Source organism: Moschus berezovskii, chromosome 4, assembly GCF_049115385.1.
Source record: "Moschus berezovskii isolate FMDL1 chromosome 4, NW_MosBer_1.0, whole genome shotgun sequence".
NCBI classification, from domain to species: domain Eukaryota; kingdom Metazoa; phylum Chordata; class Mammalia; order Artiodactyla; family Moschidae; genus Moschus; species Moschus berezovskii.
Genome location: NC_142463.1, coordinates 75,392,101 through 75,415,529, shown reverse-complemented (window position 1 = coordinate 75,415,529; position 23,429 = coordinate 75,392,101). Strand labels below are relative to the sequence as shown.

Here is a 23,429-nt window from a genome sequence, read left to right as displayed (position 1 = left end):
TCCAGCAATCAAGATTGTAGTGCTTTTGCTGGAGCATAGATTTCTGACAGTAAAAGCCCAAGTTAATTTGCAGAAAAGCTTCTCAAATATATCTATGCAAAGGGAAAGTTTGGAGAGTACATGAAAACAATCAGGAAAAAATATCATCATAGTAAATATAAAATTTATGTCATAAACATGATAAACTCAGTAAAGATGTTAAATACAGAATGCATAATTAACAACACAATGAAACACTGCATATGGATTAAAAATAGGAAAAGTCACTAATGAAACTTAATGAAATATACTCTCCTGGAAGGAATCATTAATGATAGCATTTCCAAAAGACAGTGTCACTGTGCAGTGTCAACTACACACGTTCCTAATAAAAGTAGATAATACCCCTAAAAGCTGTGTTACAATTTTTCTACCAAGTGTGTTACAATTTCAGAGTTGTATAAATGAAATAATTTTTAAAGATCCAGGTGAAAAGGAGTCTACTTCTATACCTTAAGGGCTTCCCTGGTAGCTCAGAGGTTAAAGCATCTGCCTGCCATGCGGGAGACCCAGGTTCGATCCCTGGGTTGGGAAGATCCCCTGGAGAAGCCTGGTAGGCTACAGTCCACGGGGTCTCAAAGGTTCAGACACGACTGAGCGACTTCACTTTCTATACCGTGAAAATATAGAAAATGAACTAGAAAGCCACAGTGAGTGAGTGATATTTTTGTTTGCCAATACACTGAAAAGATTTCTGAAAAAGGCATTAGGGCATTTTCATTAATAAATGTGAGGATCATTTAAAATAAGTTTTATTTGATAATTATTATTTTTACAATGATTGGTGACTACCACCCTAAATGCCAACCTCAATATACATAACATTACCTTTTTGGTTGACTTAAAAGGGTTTTTTTTTTTAAATTAACTAATTGGAGGATAATTACTTTACAATATTGTAATGTTTTTTGCCATACATAGACATGAATTAGCCATGGGTGTACATGTGTCCCCCTGACTTCAGAGGTTTTTAAAGAGACAGGACTGCAATATACACAAACCTCAGAATAAATTCAGGAGATGGATACATTTTTCCCCTCTAACCCTCACTAATAAAATTCCATTTTTTTTTTTGCAAAGAACAAAGAGCTTTATTTGGGGTCTTAAGAGTTGCAGTTTAAGAGACACAGAGTCTGGTCAAACCAACCAAGCACTCTGGGGAAGAAGAGGGATCAGGTGCTTCCAAAGGCAAAAGCCACATGTTTGTCCAAGAATTCTGATTAACCCAGACACAAGAAAGGAAAGATGTGTCCTTAAGGGATAGGCTGTCATGAGTTGTTTTGGGGTGAAAGGGTCCCATAAGTATCTTCAGTTTTTGGAACACTGGGCAGATGAATAAAACTCCATTTTTAAGATTTTTTTTTTCCTGAGTTACTATTCTCTTATAAAATAAAATGTAAGGGGGAAAGAATTCCAATTAACTGAAAGTAATTGCCAAAGATCGTAACTAATACGTGGCAAGAGTCTGGCTGGCAATGTCACTCAAGCTGCCTTTACATGGCAGTGATCCCCAGGGCTTTTAAAACGAAACAGAGCAGTCTCCCAACCCCAAAGATTATAACTGTTAGCTCAGAGGAGCCTAAGAGTTCCATTTTTTATAAGCAATCTATAAGATAAGAAGGTTCTGAACCATACTTTAGAAGAACACTCTAAGTTCTCTTCCCCTCCAAACCTAAAGATACACTATGCCTGCTAAATGAATTCCCAAGGCATAGGTGATATTTTTTCATTATCTCAGTCATCTGAACAACTATCACTATAGAAGTAGAGAAGCAGGCTTGAAATTCTCTTCCCAAACTATTATTTCTTACCTGTAAATTTTACATGATTTCTACTGTTTTACAAGCATAAAAATACAGCAACTGAATTACAAAGTTTAGATCTAACTAATTTTATTATACGCTGAGATGTACATGGATGGTTGAAAGGTAGGAAGAGATCTACAGCACACCAGATGCCAGGTAAGTTGTGACATGTTGAAAAAAATGCCCTCATACCCGTAATGTACGATATACTGTACTAGGTTCTAAGAATACAGCAGAGAACAAAGCAGACATGACAACCATTCTTATACAGCTTATAATCCAACAGATAACACAGACACTTTTTTGTTGAGTTGCTCAGTCAGGCCCAATTCTTTTGCAACCCCATAGACTATAGACCACCAGGCTCTTCTGTCCATCGGATTTCCCAGGCAAGAATACTGGAATGGGCTGCCATTTCCTTCTCCAGAATTCAGACACTTAATAAGTAATTATAAATTTGATCCATGGTTGTGAGAACTAAGAAAAGAAGGGATCAAAGCTAGTTGAAAGGTTATAGGAGACCTCTCTGGAGAAGAGACTTCTAAACTGAAACTTGAAAGAGGGAAATGAGGAGTTGGTCATAAACAGATGAAGAGAAAAGTATTTTAGCACACAGAATATAGCAAGTTGTAAGCCCACGATATCAGAGAATATACAGCATACACAAGAATTTAAAGAAGTTCAATACACATTAGATGCAGACAAATACTGTTTGATTCCATTTATGAGATATCTAGAATACTCAAATTCATAGTCAGAAAGTACACTGGTAGATGCCAGGGGACTGAGAGTGGAGGTTGGGGAGGGGGACTGGGGAGTTAAGTGTTTAATGGAGACCGAGTTTCAGTTTAGGAAGGTGGAAAATTCAGGACATGGATAATGGTGAAAGTTGCACAACAATGTGAATGTGCTTAGTGCCCTTGAACTATACAGTTATATTTGGTTAAAATAGTATTTTTTATATTATGTGACTTTTACCACAATTAAAAAAAAAAAAAAACCAATATGGTTACAAAGGTATAAGATGAGACTGGAGAGGCAAGATTTAGAGTTTTCACAAACTATGTTAAAGAAAGAGCATTTTTATACCAAGGACAAAAATTAAGTCACTGAAGGGTACAAAGAAACGAAGAAATAAGACTTTAAGTTGAGATCATTCTTAAAACTCACAGTGGTGGATTTAGACTAGAAGGCCAATGAGGCACAGATTTAAGAGATGGCTTGATGGCTTAGATCAGTGCTACTAAAACTGTGGTTCATGGACTAGCAGCCCAGTTCACCTTGCATGAAGAGAAGTTTGTATCAGAATTTATGATCAATATTGACACTAAACAAACTATAGCTAAAAGTAAGCTAATTTGTATATTGGCACAAGCTTCTTATAGCACTGGAGATGGGCACTTTGAAAAACACTAGTTTAGACTACGGTGACGACAAGACTTGGAGACAAAAGGATAGACTGGACAGACATTTAGGATCTAAAATCAAAGATTTTGTGATACGCTGAAAGGAGGAAGAATAAAGGAAAATTCCATGTTTTCTGTCTTCTTAGCTTGATGGTACTTTGACCTGATCAACACCTAGAGATTGATATATGAAAAATAGATTTTAGTATTTTTGGTGGTGGGGGTGACAGGAGTTTAACTGAATACACTAAGTTTGAAGGTGCTCCACAGTCCTAGCCTGGGTCTCTCAGAAGATGTGTGACCTAGAAATAAAGTGATGTGAGTACCATCAAAATCACAAAGTGTAACTAAGCTGTGTATAACAGGGGAGGTCCCCTCTAGAAGGGGAGGGATATAACAAACAATGAACAGAGAGGTGGGATATATCTAGGTGAGAAATGTTAAAGACCAGGAGGAAAGAGGATTTTAAGAAAGGGAAAGACAGATTCAGTGTCAAAGGTTACCTAGAGGTTAGGTAAGGACTGAACAATTCTATTGAGATTAAGCTACTCCAGTGATCCCTGGTGACACTGGGGAGAATTTTTTGAGTAAATGGGCACTGAAACCAAATTACAGTAAGTAGAGAAATAAGAAGGGAATAAGTATAATAAGCAAACAAAGACAACTTATTTAAGAAGTCTGGTTATAAATGAAAAGAAAGGAAGATAAGGTGTTAGATGGACAAATATATGGAATATGGAGTTAAGGGTAATAAATTCATTAAATAAAAAAAAGAGAGACATTTAAGCACACCTGAAACACTGGTGAGAAGTAACTAACATGGAGAAAAATATAAGAGAAAGGGGAGATAAAAGTACAAAGACTCCTAGGAAGCAGAAGAGGATGGTATCTGGTGTTTACTCGTCTTAGAAATATCTATGCCTTATATTTAGGAGAAAGAAATGTGTGGGTATATTTTGTAAGAAAAGCTGATAGAGTTTCCATCTGATAGTTTCTATTTTTTTCTGAGAAGCAGTAGGCAAGGTCGTAAGAGTGAAAAGTGACTTGGTGGAACGACAAATTTCTATCTGATACAGACAATTGTGGAAAACGGAAGAACATACTGACTGAAGAAATGTGGTAAGATTTTGCAAGCAGAGTAGAGGGCCTATTTGTAGTTAATGCTGATGAGTTTAAACTGGTATCAACTGGTTAGATTATGTGATATTCTCTGGCTACACTCAAAAGTCCAGATAAGGGTATGAAGAAAAAATACTAGAGTCATCAAAAGTATAGGTTTTAAAAGGAATCTGGATTACAAAATAATGGGACAAGGAAGATTAGAAAATACATTCCTTTTTTCTTCTTCAGTAAGTGAAATATAGTTGAGCTCAGATACCAGAATAAAAGCTTAATAATGTAATTATCTCTGTAGATTTTTGTAGAGAAGACCTGAGTGTATATATACATTCACGAACACCACAGTTTAATGCTTATTTTCTGTGCAGAAGATTGGTTAAATGAAAACCTATTAAATACTGAAAAATATATAAAAACTACTTTCCCCATTGAATCACACAGCCCAAATGAGGCACAATTCTGAACCAAATTCCATTTCACTGGTTCTTTACTAAACAGTCTTCCTCTGGATCAGAAGAGAATGACAAGGAGAAAATATTCCACATTAAGAAAAATGTGCACTATATTTAAATTTGAAGCTGTGAAAAATGCCATAAAGAACATGCCTTCTAGATTGTCTGCTACTGATCAAACCTCATACCACAATTATTTTGGTATCTCTTTAAATACAAAGTATCTCCAAAGTCGGAGGGCTGAAGCATGTTAGAAAAGATAATTATTTTTGAAAAAATAACTCTATAATTGCTAATTTATTCCTGAAAAGGGAAATATGATTAGATCATGCAACTGGGAACCACTGAGTAAAAACATACTGGAGAACAGTAGACTGAAGAAATGTCTACAGATGTGTACATTATAAATCATTTACCTCTTTTAATCTTAGCATCTGCTAACAGGAAAAATTCCTGTTCAGTTTACAATACAGAGTAGTCAGAAAAAGAATGAGATAATTGCACTTGGTAAATCATTTCAATTATGCTATGATTACTAACAAAGTCTTTCTGCTACCTGAAGCTACTTCTGCTCCCCAAATGAGATTCTAAGAATGGAAATGAAACAGTAGTTAAAAATGGCCTGGTTTCAAACAAGCTATCTTGATCTGGAGGAAGCACTGAAGTAATACACCATAATCAGTCTGAAAGTAAAAGAGTGAAAGAGACAAAAAAGAGGTAAGACAATTTTAAGCGCAGACCGCTAATCTAAAGGTTTAACCACTCCAGTATTCTTGCCTGGAGAATTCCATGGACAGAGAAGCCTGGGGCAGGCTATTATAGTCCACGGGGTTGCAAACAGTCAGACACGACTAAGTGACTTAACACTTTACACACACTTAATAAATATTTAATTTTTTAATAGTGGAATAAAAATAACGATATTATAATATAGCACAAGAAGTTAAAGAGACAAAGGAAGATTTAAATAAGACAAAGACTGGTATGTGGTTTTCAATGGTAGCTGTGACATAGGTAAATTTTACTGGTGTGAATAGTTTCTTACCCTCCATATATAACAACAACAACAAGGTAAGTGATTGGAATAAAAAGGAGACCAAGAGCATATTGAAAAAACCTATCTTTTAAAAAAATACTTAAAAAGAATACTGGAAATCAACTGAGAGCTTATCATAGCATTTGAGCCACATGAGTACAGACAAAGTACTTTACAGCTAATTAAGTACTTTGAAACTCCCACTGGAAAATGTAAAATCTTATACAGGTATGCATGCATAATATAATCCTGCTATATCCTCAAGAGCACAAAATATTTGGACCTAAATAAAACAAAAATGCAGAATATAAGCCTATATTATAGATAACTACAAATACAACAATTGTTAAAAATAAACATTTCTTTTTATCACAAATACTAAGCTTTCTAATATATCTCTATGACACTAATCTGTGTCATTAAAATGCCATATGGTATTGCTAAGTTATGTCAGTATTAGTTACTGACATAATATTAATATTAATAATATGCAAATAATAATAATAATATTAATGATATTAGTTACGCATATATGTGTGTGTATATATATCTGACACTGAAAATTATTGCTCAAAAAAACCTAGACTTACTAGTTTTGCTTGCTGAGCATTTACTGGATCGCCATACTGCAGAAGAGCTTGAAACTGGTTATTTTTTGTAAATGTGATTATCTTCAATACAGCACCAAACTTAGAAAATATCTGTTAAAATATTAAAAGCAAAACAAATTATATCTGCTGTATCATTATTTCTCCATTTTATAGATAAAATGCAAATTAAATTAAACTTACTTGGTGAAGAACATCAAGTGTTACAGGATAATACATATTGTCGATGATTATTCTAAGCACTGGACTCTGGGCTGGAGTCACTGCACTCTCACTAACGGTGGTGCCACTAAGAGGAGTATTCGCCGTCTGGACAGCCGTCACAGCTTGAAGAACTGCTTGTGCACGCTAGAAATCAAAACATAAGCACTTCAGAAACATTCCTGGTATATTCATTTATACTTTGCTACATGCTACAGTATTCTTTTCTAGAACACATACAGATTAAATAAAATTTAACACTCACTCAGTAAATACACTTTTAAGCACCTGCCATAAGCCACACACTGTCTGTTTACAATTCAAGTATCCTACTAGTTTTACCTCAAAACAGTTATTGAGGGTTTGGGACCAATGCTGAGCAAGATAGATAAGCCATATTCTCAAAACAACAAGATGTAGTCTGACAGGGTCAGAAAATGTTTTAAACAGCAACTTTTAGAGAACAATGAAACTTGAAAGGCAAATGGCAAACCTTAAAAGGAAATTTTACTAGATTATCCAAAAGAACTCCTATAAAGCTTATTATTTCTAATAAATCCTAAGAGAAACAATTCAGAAGCAAATTTTTTTATACCAGTGTAATTTCTGAAACCAAAATTTTTACAACAGAAACTGATGTATACCACAGTACACGGCCATAAAAATTTCAGAATACTTCAAGATAAAATATAAACAATCTTTTCCAGCCATGTTATTGTTTCTAATACATTATTAACGGTAAAACGTACTTTCCTTTTATGTGGGACTAATAAGATATTGCTAACTGAACCATGACAGATCAACTTATAAGACACATCTTGATTTCTGAGATTTTAAAAAGTGAAAAAAATATACATGGAATTGAGAAAATAACAGTACTTTTAGGAAATATGTCAACTAAATCTATGTTAAATGCTCCAGAAAGACTGCCTTTATTATAATTGTCTTTTCTATTATTTCTCTGACAGATTCACTGATAAGGAAATAATTGTTTTCTACCTTATTTGGGGTCAAAAAACCTATATAAAGGCAAATAACTATTAAATATAATAGTAACTAACACCTCTACGCTGCTTTATAGTTTGAAGAAATTGTATTGGCAGATGAACAGGCATATAAACAAAGCACAGCAATGAATGAAAAGGAAGACAAACACAAAAGAATAAGAACACTTATGTATAAGGAGGGATCCGTGCTCCCTTTAGCAGCACACATACTAATACTGAAACAATACAGAGTTTAGCATGGTCCTATGCAAATATGACCCCCAAATTCATGAAGTGTAACATTTCTTCCTGGATCTGTTAGCTAAAGTGGTGTTGGTAATCATTTTGCAAACCATAAATAAATCAAATCAATAAGTTGTGTATCTTAAAACTTACACAATGTATATGTCTATTATATCTCAACAAAAGTGAGGGGATGCTCATTTCACTGAAATAATATATACTGTAACTAGGAAATCACAGTATAATCTCAAAGAGATCACACACTCATCTAGTCAAACTTCATCATCTAAATGGTAATTAAATAAAACATGACCTATAAATTTATGTTAGCTAATGTGACTAAATTCCAACGTTTTGAAATATATGATAAATATTTAATATAATGGACACATTTACAATATTAGAGCATATAGCTATTATAAAAGAGGGATGAAAGTATTTCTAGAACAATGTTTGTTAAATATTTGAACATATTTAGTCCAATACAAATTTAAATATTTTAAGTAGCTCATTGCAATATCACTTTCTTCATTAGTGAACATGTCTACATACATTTGTTATAATAAGCATGGAAATATCACAACTTAGAAACTCTAACACTTGATATTTCAAATAATGGAACACCGTTTCAAAACAGGAAATCACATGATCGTGGTATACTATCCAAACAGTATAAAAAGTTAACTTTCCTCTGCAACTCACTCATCCTGTATGCTTTCCCCTACGAACCCTCACAATAATCTTGGGTATTCTACCAGAGACATCACCTACATATTCAAGCATGTATGTACATATATACTCCATACAAGCATGTAAGTATTTATCTACTGAATATTTTTCTTTCCAATACTATATTCACTCTTCTATATCTTCCTTTTCTTACCTTAACAATTATGTTCTCTATTAACATTAACAAATAACTTCATTCATGTTTCATACATGTTTTAAAAATATTCATGGAGCAGAAGTGACCTGCCAATCTAGATTTTAAATAAACTTTGTATTGAAACAATCATACACATAAAAGGACACAAATCATGAGTATACACAGCTCAATAAAATATCAAATAAACCGTTTCTGTGAAAGCACTATCTAGATAAAAAACAGAACATTACCAACACTCCAAAAGCCACACACATGTTTTCTCCCAGTTATATAAATGGAATGTACTACTCTGGTCTGACTTCTTCCAATAAACAGAATTATTATGATGTCCACTCAAGTTTTGGATGCACCAGTAGATTGTTCACTCCTTTTGCCAGAAAGTATTACAACAAATAAATATACCACAACACATTCTACTTCTGCTCAACATTTTAGATCATTTCCAGACTTGGGTAATTACATACAGTGTACGATGAACTTTCCCATAAATATCTTTTGATGCACATATATAAGAATTTTCTCAGATATGTGAAGAGTAAAATTACTAAGCTAAAGAACAGGAATATGCTCTGCTTCAGCAGATATATGAAGATTTTAAAAACCATACTACCAACTCACATTCCCATCACTTACTTGTAAGAGTTCAAGCTTTTCTACATTGTTCCAATACTTGGAATTACCTCATTCTAGCCAATGCAGTAGCACATGGCAGTATCTCACAGTGATTTTAAATTGCATTAAAGGTTCTAAATCCAAACCTAATCCACGTTGTAGATCAGAGGATGGCTTTCAAGGAAACTGGCTTACGGAAACCTGAAGATGTCTAACAACTGGTCATATGAAGTGTGGGAGGGAAACTTGGCACAAACATAGGCAGGCCACAATATTTCAGGCAAAAACGACAGCACAGAAACACAGTGGCCTTCAAAGACAAAACAAGAGAAAGGGAATGGCAAACCACTTCAGGATTCTTGCCTTGAGATCCCCATGAACAGTATGAAAAGGCCAAAAGATAGAACACTGAAAGATGAACTCCCCAGGTCGGTAGGTATCCAATATGCTACTGGAGATCAGTGAAGAAATAAATCCAGAAAGAATGAAGGGATGGAGCCAAAGCAAAAACAATACCCAGTTGCAGATGTGACTGGTGATAGAAGCAAGGTCCGATGCTCTAAAGAGCAATATTGCATAGGAACCTGGAATGTTAGTTCCATGAATCAAGGCAAATTGGAAGTGGTCAAACAGGAGATGGCAAGAGTGAACGTAGAGATTCTAGGAATCAGTGAACTAAAATGGACTGGAATGGGTGAATTTAACTCAGATGACCATTCTATCTACTACTGTGGGCAGGAATCCCTTAGAAGAAATGGAGTAGCCATCATGGTCAACAAAAGAGTCTGAAATGCAGTACTTGGATGCAATCTCAGAAACGACAGAATGATCTCTGTTCGTTTCCAAGGCAAACCATTCAATATTACAGTAATCCAAGCCTATGCCCCAACCAGTAACGCTGAAGAAGCTGAAGTTGAACGGTTCTATGAAGACCTACAAGACCTTTTAGAACTAACACACAAAAACGGTGTCCTTTTCATTATAGGGGACTGGATGCAAAAGTAGGAAGCCAAAAAACTCCTGGAATAACAGGCAAATTTGGCCTTGGAACACAGAATGAAGCAGGACAAAGTCTAATAGAGTTTCGCCAAGAGAATGCAATGGACATAGCAAACACCTTCTTTCAACAACACAAGAGAAGACTACACACAGACAAGCCAGATGGTCAATACTGAAATCAGATTGATTATATTCTTTGCAGCCAAAGATGGAGAAGCTGTATACAGTTAGCAAAAACAAGACCAGGAGCTGACTGTGGCTCAGATCATGAACTCCCTATTGCCAAATTCAGACTTAAACTGAAGCAAGTAGGGAAAACCACTAGACCATTCAGATATGACCTAAATCAAATCCCTTATGATTATACAGTGGAAGTGAGAAATAGATTTAAGGGACTAGATCTGATAGATAGAGTGCCTGATGAACTAAGGATGGAGGTTCGTGACACTGTACAGGAGACAGGGACCAAGACCATCCCCGTGGAAAAGAAATGCAAAAAAGCGAAATGGCTGTCTGGGGAGGTCTTACAAATAGCTGTGAAAAGAAGAGAAGGGAAAAGCAAAGGAGGAAAGGGAAGATATAAGCATCTGAATGCAGAGCTCCAAAGAACAGCAAGGAGAGATAAGAAAGCCTTCCTCAGAGAACAATGTAAAGAAATAGAGGAAAACAATAGAATGGAAAAGATCAGAGATCTCTTCAAGATAATTAGAGATACAAAGGTAACACTTCATGCAAAGATGGGCTCAATAAAGAACAGAAATGGTATGGACCTAACAGAAGCAAAAGATATTAAGAAGAGGTGGCAAGAATACACAGAACTGTACAAAAAAGATCTTCATAACCAAGATAATCACGATGGTGTGATCACTCACCTAGAGCCAGACATCTTGGAATGTGAAGTCAAGAGGGCGTTAGGAAGCATCACTATAAACAAAGCTAGTGGAGGTGATGGAATTCCAGTGGAGCTATTTCAAATCCTGAAAGACGATGCTGTCCAAGTGCTGCACTCAATATGCCAGCAAATTTGGAAAACTCAGCCGTGGCCACAGGACTGGAAAAGGTCAGTCTTCATTCCAATCCCAAAGAAAGGTAATGCCAAAGAATGCTCAAACTACCGCACAACTGCACTCATCTCAGACGCTAGTAAAATCATGCTCAAAATTCTCCAAACCAGGCTTCAGCAATACGTGAACCGTGAACTTCCAGAGGTTCAAGCTGGTTTTAGAAAAGGTAGAGGAACCAGAGATCAAATTGCCAACATCCGCTGGATCATGGAGAAAGCAAGAGAGTTCCAGAAAAACATCTATTTCTGCTTCATTGACTATGCCAAAGCCTTTGACTGTGCGGATCACAATAAACTGTGGAAAATTCTCAAAGAGATGGGAATACCAGACCACCTGATCTGCCTCTTGAGAAACCTGTATGTAGGTCAGGAAGCAACAGTCAGAACTGATCATGAACAACAGATTGGTTCCAAATAGGAAAAGGAGTACGTCAAGGTTGTATATTGTCACCCTGTTTATTTAACTTATATGCAGAGTACATCATGGGGAATGCTGGGCTGGAAGAAGCACAAGCTGGAATCAAGATTGCCGGGAGAAATATCAATAACCTCAGATAGGCAAATGACACCACCCTTATGGCAGAAAGTGCTGCTGCTACTGCTAAGTCGCTTCAGTCGTGTCCGACTGTGTGTGACCCCATAGATGGAAGCCCACCAGGCTCCCCCATCCCTGGGATTCTCCAGGCAAGAACACTGGAGTGGGTTGCCATTTCCTTCTCCAATGTGTGAAAGTGAAAAGTGAAAGAGAAGTCGCTCAGTCGTGTCCGACCCTTAGCGACCCCACGGACTGCAGCCTACCAGGCTCCTCCATCCATGGGATTTTCCGGGCATGAGTACTGGAGTGGCTTGCCATTGCCTTCTCCGATGGCAGAAAGTGAAGAGGAACTAAAGTGAAGAGGAACTAAAAAACCTCTTGATGAAAGTGAAGGAGGAAAGGGAAAAAGTTGGCTTAAAGGTCAACATTCAGAAACTTAAGATCATGGCATCTGGTCCCATCACTTCATGGGAAACAGATGGGGAAACAGTGTCAGACTTTATTTTTTTGGGCTCCAAAATCACTGCAGGTGGTGACTGCAGTCATGAAATTAAAAGACGCTTACTCCTTGGAAGGAAAGTTATGAGCAATCTTGATAGTATATTAAAAAGCAGAGACATTACTTTGCCAACAAAGGTCCGTCTAGTTAAGGCTATGGTTTTTCCAGTGGTCATGTATGGATGTGAGAGTTGGACTGTGAAGAACACTGAGCGCCAAAGAATTGATGCTTTTGAACTGTGGTGTTGGAGAAGACTCTTGAGAGTCCCTTGAACTGCAAGGAGATCCAACCAGTCCATTCTAAAGGAGATCAGTCCTGGGTGTTCATTCGAAGGACTGATGCTGAAACTGAAATTCCAATACTTTGGCCACCTCATGAGAAGAGTTGACTCACTGGAAAAGACTCTGATGCTGGGAGGGATTGGGGGTGGGAGGAGAAGGGGACGACAGAGAATGAGATGGCTGGATGGCATCACCGACTCGATGGACATGAGTTTGAGTGAACCCCGGGAGTTGGTGACAGACAGGGAGGCCTGGTGTGCTGCGATTCATGGGGTCGCAAAGAGTTGGACACGACTCAGTGACTGAACTGAACTGATGCCAAGTTATAGGATCTGTCATTGAGATAGAAGCACAGGATAATGGAGGGGGGAGCAGCCACAGAGAGAAACAATAGTAGTCATCTCAGAAAGGGCCTTTATCCTGAGCATGAAAAGAAATTGCTGCACGGGAGCAAGTTAGATCTGTGCATTTTAGGAAAAGATACACACACATTGTACTAGGGAGAAAGTATTCAAGACAAAAATTAAAGATCATTAAGAGAGTTACTGACTTCCCTAGTGGCTCAGACGGTAAAGGGTGTGACTACAATGCAGGAGTCCTGGGTTTGATCCCTGAGTCGGGAAGATCCCCTGGAGAAGGAAACGGCAACCATCCCATGGACAGAGGAGCCTAGTAGGTTAAAGTCCATGGGGTTGCCAAAGAGTCAGACATGACTGAGCAACTTCACTTCAAGAGAGTTATTAGATAAGATTATTATAAAGCTAAGAGATGGCTGTGTCTGAGCAACTGAAGTAGAAAAAAAGAAAATTGGGCAGATATTAAGAGTGAATTCATAGGACTTGCGACTTGATAAAAAGTTGTGGAAGAATTCATGGTTGATTTACACATCTCTCTTTTGTTATAAAACACTATTAAAATGCCTATAAATAAATACAAAATGGAATAAATGCAGACAATGAAGAGAGGTCATCACTGGCTGAGAATAATTTTATCAGATTCTTGGAACACAGAAATTGCATGGACTGAAGACACAGTGAACACATAGCAACAGCGTTTGCATTGGTAGCAGCCATAGCAATCAATTTAGAAACTGGCAGGTACACAGAAGGAGGTGAAATGGAATGTGAAAATAAAAGGATTAACAGAAAGCCTGGTTAACCAACAGCTAAACTCTTCTTCCTCCTCACCATCAACGAACTTAAAAACAAAATCAACAACTAAACACCCCCTTAAAAGAACAGAAACTCTAAAGAGGGTTTTAAAGACCTCTTTGGCATTTGGGGTGGGATATGAGCTCAGTATCAAACTCATTACTTTACTCTAGAGGAAAGCATGTAAAGTCGAATAAAACCTAACTGTCCATTCTGAAATATAAAATGGGCAATGAGAGCGGGTGGGATGACGGAAAGAGAGCAAGATAAACATACAGCTAATACTAAGGAAAGTAAAAGACAGTGGAGTGTTTAAAAATACCATTAATTAGTATCCATAAACAATGACTAACTGTAATACAAAAAGACTATGAAAGAAGAACTTTTGCAAGTCAAAAATATGGCTGTAACCTTTTTTTCAACAAAAGGAACATTGTACTGATTATTCCCCATGTCAAAAATAACCAAAACTATAAGTGTTTTACCCTTTAAATCTGAGGTTTGTTACTCAAATGTCACTTGTCAATCAGGCGTCCACTGGTTATCCGGTTATCCTATTTGAAATTACAAGCTCCCCCTCCATGCCCCACCACAGACATCTATCTACAGATGCCTTATCTTTATGTTTTCCTCTTGAATCTTTTAAAATGAGAATGTATTCACTACTTTATTGAAAATATTAATATGTTAAACCCAACTGAGATATTAAACGCCACTTTAAGTAAAAAAAAATAGAGAATAGGTATTTTCTGTTGATAAATTGTAAGAAGTACAACTTCTGGTTGAAAAGTAACAAAAATTACCAAACTTAAAAAAATTGAAATCTTAGCTTTATCTTTTAGGCAAAAAGTTTTACAAGCTTACTGTTCATATTAAGTTATTTTTTACAAAGGTTAAAATTTGTGAGGATTATTTTCCATTTACTAAGGCAAGAGCCAGACACAGCTTTATATTTTACTGAAACAGATATAATTAGCTAAAAGCTACATTAAAAGATGTGAGAGTTGGACTGTAAAGAAAGCTGATCGCCAAAGAATTGATGCTTTTGAACTGTGGTATTGGAGAAGACTCTTGAGAGTCCCTTGGACTGCAAGGAGATCCAACCAGTCCATTCTAAAGGAGATCGATCCTGGTTGTTCACTGGAAGGACTAATGCTAAAGCTGAAACTGCAATACTTTGGCCACCTTATGCGACGAGTTGACTCACTGGAAAAGACTCTGATGTGGGAAAGGTTGGGGGCGGGAGGAGAAGGGGACGACCGAGAATGAGATGGCTGGATGGCATCACCGACTCTGTGGACATGAGTTTGAGTGAACTGCGGGAGTTGGTGATGGACAGGGAGGCCTGGCGTGCTGTGATTCATGGGGTCGCAAAGAGTCGGACACGACTGAGTGACTGAACTGAACTGAACATTAAAAGAACTAATGTTTCTATATCACTGCTTACTGCAATCCTATGTGTTTAGATCTAAAACCACTCCTCTATGATACTTTTCTAAAGAAACATTAATTTTAAATAACTATAAACTTTTACCTTGCATTTTTAAAAGATCAACACATTCATATATTCTCAATTTTTATATTTCCCTCCAGGAAAATCATTAATTCATCTTTAACAGGAATTTATCCATAAGAAATTAAAACCTATAAAACGTCAAATAACCAAAGGGTCTGAATTTCATACATTAAATCTAATCAAAGTTGTATAAACGGTTTATAGTTAAGTCCTACCACAGTTTCTATACAAAAGTTTTCATTTGTAGAAAGAAAAAGAACTTTGACCAGAACCTTAAAAAAACTGAAAAGATACTATTTAATTTATTCAGTACTAATTTAAAAATATGAAAATAACAGACTGCACATATGTTCTGTAAAGTAACATAATATTTAATACTTAGGGACATACTGCAAGAAAATACACAAAAAATTAAAAATATCATACAAAAATCTTCTCAATGGTTAAAAATATTTTTTCTCCTAATATGAATCTTAATATGCTCTAGGACATTTTGCTTATGAACCTACACATACTCACTTGGTTTAGTGTATTATCTGTTTTTAGTTCTTTGTGATTGGAGTACTGGATATAAATCGGTTGGTTACGAAGGTGAGGTGTCACAGCAGAATAGTAATTAACCATGGTAATAGCTGCTTCCTCTGTTGCTAGTTCCAAAAATGCCTGAAATTTTAAATAGCAAAAATTATAATATTATGAATTAAATTCAAATAAACTTCAATATCTGTGTAATCTATTTGGTTCATTAAAAAAGTCACAACCGAGAATTGCCCTAATAGGTAGAATCAGAAATCCTTATTGAAGCTTAGAGATACAATTAAAGCTAACCTCAGTAGAAAGCTCTTAGCGTACACAGTATTTCTGCCTTCCACCTCTGATTTCCATACATTACAAATGTAGCTCCTCCAACAAAGGCTAGAGAAAATAAAATCCAAACATTTTCTAGAACCAGAATTTTACCATGCCTAACCTAGAAAACATGAGATCTCCAAGTCATTTTTAAAGTATTTATAATCTAGTAGAAGAAAAAAATTAAATGTCATCTTATTGGTGATATTAACTATATTTAAGAGAGCATTACATTTCTCTAAATTCTTTTAAATGGTATCATTAGGAACTTTAAAACAAAATTTGATTTTTAATACACCTGGACCCTACTGCTACAGATATATCTATTCAGTATAGAATACCTGGAACTAATAACTAATTTTCTAATGCTATCAGATAAATATTTCTCTGGGATAAGCTTAAAAGGTAAGATGATACTAATGTCCCTACTGATTTCTGATATTACAAAGAGCAAAGCCACAAAAAAAAAGTATTTCATCTGTATTTCCCACAATCTGCTTGAACAATAGGTTCAACTACAGCCCTAAAGTGAATTTACGAAGCAAAATTTGAAAACTATGGTGACTTACTCATTTTAATTCCCTAGCATTAAAGTCCGGAGAAGGCAATGGCAAGCCACTCCAGTACTCTTGCCTAGAAAATCCCATGGACGGAGGAGCCTGATGGGCTGCAGTCCATGGAGTCGCTACAAGTCAGACATGACTGAGCGACTTCACTTTCACACATTGGAGAAGGAAATGGCAACCCACTCCAGTGTTCTTGCCTGGAGAATCCCAGGGACGGGGGGCCTGGTGGACTGCCATCTGTGGGGTCACACAGAGTCGGACACGACTGAAGTGACTTAGCAGCAGCAGCAGCAGCATTAAAGTCAGAGTAAAACTTGTCATGTTCCTTAAGAAAAGTAACCTACTATGTGTAATTATATAAACTATCATTTCATCAGGCGACAGCTAATTTACACTTGCTGGATAGTTTGGAGCTTAACATTTTCTAAGTCCAGAAATAAGTTACCTGATTTTTTCCTTTCAGCATAAGGATGTTGGTCACCTTACCAAAAGGTAAGCCTAAAGCAATAACTTCAGTTTCTGTCACTTCACCAGGCAATTTTCGAATATGAAGTACACGAGAAGGAGCACCATCCATTTTATCTTCCCCTTTGAATTTTTTACTATCATTACCATTGGCTGAAAGAAAGTAAAGAAACAGTTATTATGTTTATCTTATGTACCTAAGAAAAAAAAAAATCACAAAACAAACTTCAATACAGAACTTAAAAACATAGTTGAGCATACTTGTGATACTCTCTAAAAATTTAAAAACATGGTTTTCAGAGTAATGGAAAAAACTCATATCCACCAATTACTACTAAATGAACTCATCAATTAAGATTATTATTGGGTAGAGACATTTCTGGATAGCATATGTAAAGTAACAAGTGACAATCAAAAACATTAAAATGAGATTTCATAAAGAAATGGTCAATGGCGATACAAAACAATTATCTTACAATTCAATCATCTTAACAGACTAAGGAAAATAAAAAAACAGTGAAAACTTTGACTGACCAAAAATTAAGGACATGATATTTTACCTGAAAAATTCTAAACTGCTCAAATTGGAAAATGTACTAAAAAATGCAATCAGACAATGCTTTAAAAATTATTATGCAGTCAATCCAAGGTATTATATTCCTCTACCTATTTTATCACTATCAACATCTACCTACTATATTATCACTCATGGACTTGATTATCTTTTCTGTTACTCTGAGCTTTAGAGTGATATATTTTAATCAACAAGCTAGTTGCCTACCTTTATTCCAAAACTTTACCAAAACACAAAAAACAAAAACAAAACTTATGAAAGACGCAATAAACAGAACCTCACCTAAGACTCAAAAATAGTTCTAAGAATCTATTAAAATGAAAAACTCTTACACACAGAGAAATATACATGTATACTCCATTTTTGTATACAAATTTTGGTATTTCACAGTACATACCCCCAAACATTCAATACAATAAAACTCTAATAAGACCATCTTGATCTTCTAAAAGTGTCCTTAAAATTTATTCAAACATCAACTCTTTAAACAGTTACTGAGTATCAAGAAAATGGCTGGCATTTTAGGTTCTGGAGTACATCAGTGAACAGCAAGCAGTAAGAGCCCTGATGTTTTGTTGTTGTATAGTGAGAGAGATGGCCTACCTAGTACATGAACCAGATAACTTCTAGAGTGGTAGTGCTATGGAGAAAGTAAAGCACAGTAATGTGATTTAAAGTAACATAACAGAGAACTGGAAGATGGTGACACTGTAGTGATTTTACTGGATGATCAAAGATATGTGAACTCATCTGATTTATCATACAACTCGAAGTGTCAGTTAAGTCACAGTGTAAGAGTTGCATTCAAATTTATACAGCCAATGCATTTAAAAATTCCGTAGGTTGACTTTGAACAGAACACTAGTAAGTTCTACTTACTACTATGTATTACCAGAAAAATCTTGCTGGCTAACTCTTCATCACTCCAGGAATAAGAAAAACTACAAAAAGCTCTCCACACCTCCTTTTATAAGTAAGAAAGACTTGTTCCTGCACAAGCACCTGACCTTCAGGAACAGGCTGAATTTCTTATTTTGTAGCACCTCATTTTAACAAAATCATTGGGTCTGTTTAACTGATAATTTAAGTTAAATCAGGGAATCAAAAAATATACATACACCATAAAACATACAACTGACATAACAAATGCATATTCTTCTAAGGCCTTTTCTTGCAAAGCAGTCTGAGAGATTGTGCTCTTGTACATTCATCTGAATAACAAGAATAAGTACTTCATAGGCCAACCTACATTCACATGAGTTATACGTTATAATATCAGGAAACTCAAACAGTAACTTTCTATTTCTCCTAATTTAGCCTTTTTTTCCTTCAGGGAAAAAGCAAAGAAAAAAAATCACAATAAAAATACTACCCATCACTACACACAGAGGAGAGAGAAAAACTTTCCTTTATCAAACAATTATTAGAATATAATTTCTAAAAGGCAAAAGCCTACCTAAACCTATTATGAAAAGAACAGAAGAGTTTACTGTTTGATTTTGTGTCGCATGATTTCTGGACAGTAGAGGGTAAGTAAAACAACTGAATAATAAAGTTTAGTAGATGGGACAACTTTCACAGTCAAAGAAGACAAATAACTTGGTTTTGGGTTTTTTTTTAAAAGATTTATAGAAAATTTGCATGTATATTTAACATTCACTGAAAGCAACCTACACGCCAGGCACTTCATAAGTCTAAGATTGCTATTATGACTTATCAATCCCATTTATAGATGAGAGCTTCTGAAGTTGCTCAAGGTCAGTAAGTTACTAAATTGGTAAAGACAGGAAATGGCAGAAAAAGAATTAAAACTCAAGAGTGTAACTCTGAAGTCTGTGCTTTCAACCCACTATAACACTGGACGACTCTAAAGACAAACTTCATGTAACATAATGGCTAGAGAATACTTTTCTTCCAAATGCCATGTAACTAACAACATTTAGACTCTTTGCATTACCTGAAACTCTTTTCTTAGTTAACAGCTTCAGAAAGGGTGACTTTCACATATTCATTTTAGTGCAAAATATCATGAAAGTCTGAATTACTATGAGAATGCAAAACTGAGAAATGAAAATTTCTTTAAAAATAACTAAGCTGACTTTCATATATAAAAGTACCCCAATCCTGGAAAAAGAAAAGGAAACAACTGAGAGGTCCCCAGTTTAATTTGGACTTCTTTCCACAATCCTTTTCCTTGCATTTCAAAGATAAATCCCAAAACTTTTGGTTTGGGTATGTAAAAACAGTAATAATTAAAACAAATTTTAAAATTTATGCAAACAGATATGGATAAGCTGTATATAAATCGTAGAAATCTTTAATTACACTAGTTCCCATACATGCCATTTTAAAAAGCAAAAGCTTAGTGAGGATGTTCTTCTACTCACAAATTCAAAACAAGACAGATACTGTTTCTAACTGAACATTTCAACATAAATTTCAAAGTTTTCTACCTCAGTTCTAGTGAACATCTTCACTTTTGATCAGTCCTAGCCCATCTCTTTTTCTCTTTGACTGATCTTTGTTTTCTCAGTTAACTCACTCAGTTGTGTCTGACTCTGCGACACCATGGACCGCAGGACGTTAGGCCTCCCTGTCCACCACCAACTCCTGGAGTTTACTCAAACTCATGTCCTTTCACTTGGTGATGCCATCCAACTATCTCATCCTCTGTCATCCCCTTCCGGTCCCGTCTTCGATCTCTCCCAGTATCAGGGTCTTTTCCAATGAGTCAGTTCTTCCCATCACATGGCCAAAGTATTGGAGTTTGAGCTTTAACATCAGTCCTTCCAATGAACACCCAGGATTGATCTCCTTCAGGATGGACTGGTTGGATCTCCTTGCAGTCCAAGGGACTCTCAAGAGTCTTCTTCAACACCACAGTTTAAAAGCATCAATTCTTCTGTGCTCAGCTTTCTTTATGGTCCAACTGTCACATCCATACATGACTAATGGAAAAACCGTTATCTTTGACTAGACAGAGCTTTACTGGCAAAGTAACTTGTCTCTGCTTTTTAACATGCTGTCCAGGTTGGCAATAACTTGTCCCAAGGAGCCAGCATCTTTTAATTTCATGGCTACAGTCACCATCTGCAGTGATTTTGGAGCCCAGAAAAATAAAGTCAGCCACTGTTTCCACTGTTTCCCCATCTATTTTCCATGAAGTGATGGGACCAGATGCCATGACCTTAGTTTTCTGAATGTTGAGCTTTAAGCCAACTTTTTCACTCTCCTCTTTCACTTTCATCAAGAGGCTCTTTAGCTCTTTGCTTTCTGCCATAAGGGTGGTGTCATCTGCATATCTGAGGTTAATGCTATTTCTCCTGACAATCTTGATCCAGCTTGTGCTTCCTCCAGCCCAGCGTTTCTCATGATGTACTCTGCATATAAATTAAATAAGCAGGATGACAATATACAGCCTTGACGTACTCCTTTTCCTATTTGGAACCAGTCTGTTGTTCCATGTCCAGTTCTAACTGTTGCTTCTTGACCTGCAAACAGATTTCTCAAGAGGCAGGTCAGGTAGTCTCCTATTCCCAACTCTTTCAGAATTTTCCACAGTTTATTTTCTAGTGGCTTTTATACTTGTAGTTTTAACACAAAAAGGTCTCACCAAGATTCTGGAAAATTTGTTAAATCCATATATGGTCAAAGAGCCATGGTCCCTCTCATCTTACCAAATCTCTTTTCTCACAGCACCCCTTATACTCATTTCCAGTTTCCTTAATTCCTAATTCATTTGATACCTGTTTGGACCCCTCTGCTACTTCCCAGGTGGTGCAGTGGTAAAGAATCTGCCTGCCAATACAACAGGTGCAAGAGACCTTGTTTAATTCCAGGGTCAGGATGATCTTCTGAAGTAGGAAATGGCAACCCATTCCAGTATTCTTTCCTGGAAAATTCCATGGATAGAGGAGCCTGGCGGGCTACAGTCCATGGGGGTCGCATAAGTTGGACACAACTGAATGCATACAACAAGCAGGCATGCACACATGTGGGTGTAGACACACACACACACTGACCCCTCTGCTAACTTTTACGTCTCAAAATAGTTACAGTGACACACACACACACCCCTCCACCTAACTCATTTACGTCTCAAAATGGTTACAAACACAGACACACACACACACACACACAACCTCCACCTGCTAACTCATTTACCGTCTTAGTGACACAGACACACACACACCCCTACACACACCCCCCTCTACCTGCTAACTCATTTACCGTCTCAGTGACACAGACACACACACATCCCTCCACCTGCTAACTCATTTACGTCTCAAAATGGTTACAGTGAGACACACACGCACACCCACACACCCTCCACCTGTAACTCATTTACATCTCAAAATGGTTAGAGTTCCCCAAGTTGTTCTGGTCTCCATGTCCTTCCTATCCTTACTTATTCATATAAACACTCCAGTAAAAAGTTGTCTATATGTCCATTATTTTAATTTCACTCATTGACCAATATTCTAATTGTATACTTTCAACTGTATATATAAACTTGAAGTGCAACATCTCAAAACATACTTCATCTGTTCAGTGAAAATTATTTAACAAAACGTAAGTATACTCTCCTTATTTTCATTTTCCAAGTCTTTCAGATGCAAGCACTTATAAAAAAGCACTAGTAACTTCCTTTATCAAATATGATAACTGAAAGGCAATGCAGTTTTAATCCTAAAAATAGTTTGAAATTTATTTTCCCAAATAGTTTTATTTTTAATTTTATTGAAGGATAATTGCTTTACAGAATTTTGCTGTTTCCTGTCAAACCTCAACATGAATCAGACATAGGTACATATATATATCCCCTCCCTTTGTAACCTCCTCCCATTTCCCTCCACATCCCACCCCTCGAGGTTGATAGAGCCCATTTGAGTTTCCTAAGCCATACAGCAAATTCCCACTATCTATTTTACAATTGGTAGTGTAAGTTTCCACGTTAACTCTTTCCATACATCTCACCCTCTGCTCCCCTCTCCCCATGTCCTTAAGTTTATTCTCTATGTCTACTTCTCCACTGTTGCCCTGTACATAAATTCTTCAGTATCACTTTTCTAGACTCCATATATATGCCTTAGAATATGATATTTATCTTTCTCTAACTTACTTTGTGCTGCATTAATAGCTTCTAGGTTCATCCCATCTCATTAGAACTGACTCAAATGTGTTCCTTTTCATGACAGAGTAATATTCCATTGTGTACATATGTACTACAATTTCTTTATCTATTCATTTGTTGATGAACATCTAGGTTGCTTCCATGTTCTAGCTATTATAAATAGTGCTGCAATCAACAATGGGATACATGTGTCTTTTTCAATTTTGGTTTCCTCAGGGTATATGCCTAGGAATGGGATTGCTAGGTCAAATGGTGCTTTTATTCCTAGTGTTTTAAGGAATACTCATACCATATTCCATAGTGGCTGTATCAATTTACATTTCCTCCAACAGTGCAAGAGCGTTCCCTTTTCTCCACACCCTCTCCAGCATTTATCTTTTGTAGATTTTTTGATTATGGCCATT

At 36.3% G+C, this 23,429-nt stretch overlaps 1 protein-coding gene and 2 non-coding genes across 6 annotated transcripts in view; 2 read left to right on the top strand and 1 right to left on the bottom strand.

The window, feature by feature from the left end:
• Positions 1-23,429, bottom strand: part of PTBP2 (polypyrimidine tract binding protein 2) — an 87,839-nt gene that overhangs the window by 26,418 nt on the left and 37,992 nt on the right. For all 4 annotated transcript variants that reach the window (XM_055401482.2, XM_055401478.2, XM_055401479.2 and 1 more), the window contains exons 4-7: positions 17,298-17,470; positions 15,957-16,100; positions 6,649-6,813; positions 6,448-6,558 (exon numbers count right to left, since the gene is read on the bottom strand). In XM_055401482.2, coding sequence (XP_055257457.1) covers positions 6,448-6,558; positions 6,649-6,813; positions 15,957-16,100; positions 17,298-17,470 — 593 coding nt within the window. The remainder of the gene's footprint in view (positions 1-6,447; positions 6,559-6,648; positions 6,814-15,956; positions 16,101-17,297; positions 17,471-23,429) is intronic.
• On the top strand, positions 502-573 carry TRNAG-GCC (transfer RNA glycine (anticodon GCC)). Its single transcript has one exon. It is a non-coding gene; the product is annotated as a tRNA-Gly (tRNA).
• Positions 7,859-7,961, top strand: LOC129541872 (U6 spliceosomal RNA). Its single transcript, XR_008682926.1, has one exon. It is a non-coding gene; the product is annotated as a U6 spliceosomal RNA (small nuclear RNA).